The sequence below is a fragment of the Triticum aestivum genome, chromosome 7A (genome assembly GCF_018294505.1).
Source record: "Triticum aestivum cultivar Chinese Spring chromosome 7A, IWGSC CS RefSeq v2.1, whole genome shotgun sequence".
NCBI lineage: Eukaryota > Viridiplantae > Streptophyta > Magnoliopsida > Poales > Poaceae > Triticum > Triticum aestivum.
Window position 1 is genome coordinate 639,924,717 of NC_057812.1, and position 4,165 is coordinate 639,928,881.

Genomic DNA, 4,165 nt, shown 5'->3' on the forward strand with positions numbered 1-4,165 from the left:
CGGGAACAGATGTTGAGGACGCCGGCCTTGACGCACCTGTTGTGTTCACGGCTCTTCAAGACGAAGAAAGCCTCAACCTTGTAGCGACACATGATTCATTTTTTCCATTTTTGCTGTTTTGTTTCCTTTTTTCCTTTGGGTTTTTGTTTATTCATTTCATTTTCTTTTTTGCTTTTTTCTATTTTATTTTATTTTTTCATTTCTTCTCTTTCTTGTGTATTATAGAGAAAAGTTCACAGTGTATTACAAAAGTGTTCATCGTTAGTACAAAGTTGCACTTATTTTGGGACGGAGGGAGTACAAAATAGTTCACCGTGCATTGTAAAGATGTTCATCATATATTAAGAAAATGTTCAACGTATATTCCAAAAATGTTCAGTGCACATTAAAAAATTGGTAGCATATATTAAAAAAAGTTCACTATATTTAAAAAATGTTCATCATATATTAAAAAAAGTTCAGCATGCACCATAAAAATGTTCATCGTATATTAAAAAATTCAACGTATATTACAAAAATGTTCAATGTTTATTTATAAAAGTATGAAATAAAAAGAGACCAAAACACCAGTTCACTACAGTGAACCCTCATACAGTGGCAGGCCGCTACAGTGAACCAGGTGCTGCAGTGTTGTTGGGAGGTAGCTCAGTGGTTTCCCACTTAAAAAAGAAAGCTCAGTGGTTTCCCCTTCGCTGCGTCCAAAATGGCCCGGTCCAGTTGGTTCCCGCTCTGTGCGAAGGGTCGTCAATTTGTCGCCCGCAGGCGTCGTATAGGAGCTCTCGATCTAGCCCGTTATCCGTGCTGCTCTGTTCGGCTGTTCCCATCGAGATCGAGCCATCCTCCCTCCACTCCGGCGGTTCCACGATTGGCGTGGCCGCCCCGGCGCCGGCCCCCATCCTCCCTCCTCCACGAATTCCCCGGCCCCGGTGGCCCTTGCCCCCCAGTCCTCGTTCCCCATAAGGCCGTCCTCACTCTCTCACGGCCCGCGGCCGCGCTTGACTCCAAACTCGGCGACCTCCGAGCACGAGCAGTCTCGCCGTCATTGTCCTCTGCCGCCGGCGATCTCCGGTCGGTGACGTCCTAATGGCCTGACCTCGAACGGTAAACGCCGCATCGAGCTCAACTGCTGGAGGTACTAACTAGTGTGATTGTAGAAATTACAAGTACACTCCTACAGTGCCAAGTTCAGTACTACTTCAGTTCAGTCTTCAGAGCTAGTGGAGTATTTTCTGCAATGAGTCTAGTGAAGGATAAATGGATAAATACTATAGGTGATCAACTTATACACTATAGCTTGGTGACACTTATTGAGCAAGTGAAGATGATGTAGGAGTAGTTGATGCTTTTTTTTTTGAATTAGTTTGAATTGCTTACCACATATGTCACGTGGAGAGTAGTTGATGCTTTTAGGGCAATGCAAAAGCGGAATGTAGTGTAATGTTGAAATTTTGTACTCATGTTACCTTTTATTCTTGTAAGGCTATTTCATCTTGCCAACCAATCGTGTTGTTACATTTGCAAATTTTAAACATACTCCCTTTGTAAAGAAATATAAGAGCGTTCTAATAGTGAGACTTGACTAAGCTATTTATATGACTCTTTCGGTCAATTTTGTATTATGTGTGTGATGTCAGTAAAAAAAAATGGAGGTGGCACACCCTGACCCTGTAACTTGCTCTTGGCTCTGCTTCTGCTGCGACGAGTTGTTCTGAAATGGGAATTGTTGAGACTTGAGACACAGACTCTTGGTATTAGTTGCAAAGCCATGTTGTTTAAAATGGTTTGAACATTCTGTCCCTTTTTGTTTTGCAGAATTTGAAGTACAACTTTCTGCTTCTTTATTTTGCGCTCTTGATCACTTGGGATCTGCGGTGCCTGCACGGACTTGCATTTAAGACCTAAAATTTGATGAGAAGAAGATTGGCAGAACATTTATCTTACATTCCCAGATCTCTTTCCTTGATACAACTCAAGGAAATGTCCTCATTTTCTGCTGGTCATGGACGCCGGCCAAAGAAGAAGCTTTATCACCGTGAGCCTGGCCTCGACAAGGCCATGGACCTCCAAAAGAAGCCCGCTCTCCTCCTTCGTCTCCGTGAGCTCATCTTGGCCCAAAAGAAAGGATCACTACTTGTACGTGACCTTGAAAAGGAGGTTGGCTTTGTCCAAAAATGGAACTTTGTTTCACTTATCGAGCGCCACCCCAATATCTTCCATGTCTCTGGTGGAAGTACATCGCGTGAGCCCATTGCTGTCACACTTACTGAGAAGGCCAGAAATATTTCTGGTGAAGAGATCCAAGCACAGGAGCTAATGGAACCCATCTTGGTAAGAAATCTGAGGAAGCTGTTAATGATGTCGATGGACTGCCAAATCCCTTTAGAGAAGATTGAGCTCATCCAACCTGAATTGGGTTTACCAAAGAACTTCAAGGACAAGTTGATTCCTAGTTACCCTGACTTTTTTTCAATCCGTGATGTGCGAGGCTTGGACCATCTGTGTTTGGAGAGTTGGGATTCTTCACTAGCAGTCACAGCACGAGAAGAAAAATTGAATTTTGATGGTTTCCAAATGGATTATAGAGGGGTTGCTAAAGATGGGAATATACTGGGTCCTTTTGCTTTCAAGTTAAAGTATCCAGCAGGATTTAGGCCCAACCGCAAGTACCTTGAGGAGGTAGTCAGGTGGCAGAAGATGACATTTCCTTCACCTTATTTGAATGCTAGGAGAGTGGAGCCTGCAACTCCACAGGCTCGAAAGCGATCTGTTGCTGTTCTACATGAGATCTTAAGCTTGACAATGCAGAAACGACTGACATCTGATAAGCTAGAAGTCTTCCATAATGAGTACAGGCTGCCATGCAAGCTACTTCTTTGCTTAGTAAAAAATCATGGTATCTTCTACATCACTAACAAGGGAGCAAGAAGTACCGTCTTCCTCAAGGAGGCCTACGATGATACTAACCTCATTGAGAAGTGTCCTCTTCTGAAATTCCATGATCAGTTTTCATCTTTAATTGGCCGATCATGCTCCGACTTAAATACTCCACTGGCAGTATAGCTTGAGTGTTATTGATTTACATGAGAAGCGAAACCATGGTGCGTCTGGCTGGTGCATCTTCTTAGTTGATTGCTTGATGTTCACATGAGCCCACTTGCACACAACAAACTATGTAATTCCTCTACAACGGATGTGTCTTGCGCCTTATCAGCTGTTAAAGATAAAACTGTAAACACCAACATCCCATCTTTAAATATGAAGCACCCCAGGAATCAAGTTGCAGATCAGCTGATGAGACATCCATGTTTGTATGGAGGTCACAAGTTCAGTTGGAATGTAGGGGTTGAGAGGATTAAGTGCATGATTGGTTTGATACCAAAATTTGGCATGCCAAGATTTCTAGTGATTGGTTTGTTTCTTGCCAAGCTCACAAAAACTTGCCAAATTTTGACAACTTTTGATTTACCAAATGTTGGCATCAAATCAATCAGCTCTAACTCCAGTTGTGCAGCTTATAATGCCGAAAAAAGAAGTTGCAGTATCAATTCCGCTTTGTACTAAGATATGTAATGTTGAGTTGCTTCTCCTAATTGGATGGATTTCTACCTTTGGCTCATAAACAATAGTCAGGCACTCATTTATCTGAAACTCTATTATTCACTCAGTCTCATGTGACTCTGCTTGCAGCAGGATATTTGTTACTGTTCTGTAACTTCTTTAGAGAGTTCTGCAACATAAATGTGTTACTCACACAATCATACCACTAGATGCTCTTGGTTTACCGGATGTTTTAAATGCATCACCAGTATTGGTAACAGTTTTAGCACAATAACAAGCTGCATCTCATCAGTACTTATTTGGTTGTTTCTATATCCCTTAACATGCAGAAAGCACCTGTAAATGCTCCAGATGCTGTCTCTAGCACATTGATTGTTCTGCTAATTTCTGAATTTGTTGACAATGCTTATCTACGTTCACTGTATGCGATTGTGTCCTCATGCTTATGTCGCTAGTGACTTCAAGTTATCTGCATTGGACTTTGATGGTATCAGACCACTTATTTATGTATTTAGGTGGCCTATTTCTGAATAAGCAGCAGGATATCCCTAGAGGTTGTTTGAGATGCCTAAGGGTCAGAAATGACTTCACATGTAATTGCACATCT

The 4,165-nt window shown here is 42.0% G+C and overlaps 1 protein-coding gene across 2 annotated transcripts; it reads left to right on the plus strand.

The window, feature by feature from the left end:
• Window positions 1-796: 796 nt before the first annotated feature.
• Window positions 797-3,880, plus strand: LOC123148873 (protein WHAT'S THIS FACTOR 1 homolog, chloroplastic-like). Of its 2 annotated transcripts, none has more exons than XM_044568390.1 (2): window positions 797-1,132; window positions 1,813-3,880. In XM_044568390.1, the coding sequence occupies exon 2, from the start codon at window positions 1,909-1,911 to the stop codon at window positions 3,058-3,060; it is 1,152 nt and encodes a 383-aa protein (XP_044424325.1). In that variant the 5' UTR covers window positions 797-1,132; window positions 1,813-1,908; the 3' UTR covers window positions 3,061-3,880. The 2 variants fall into 2 exon arrangements, with proteins under 2 accessions (XP_044424325.1, XP_044424326.1); XM_044568391.1 differs by having other exon boundaries at window positions 797-1,101.
• Window positions 3,881-4,165: the final 285 nt, after the last annotated feature.

What these genes read in the sequence shown, in the direction of transcription:
- LOC123148873 (XM_044568390.1), top strand. Translation starts at nt 1,909, where the DNA reads ATGAGAAGAAGATTGGCAGAACATTTATCTTACATTCCCAGATCTCTT.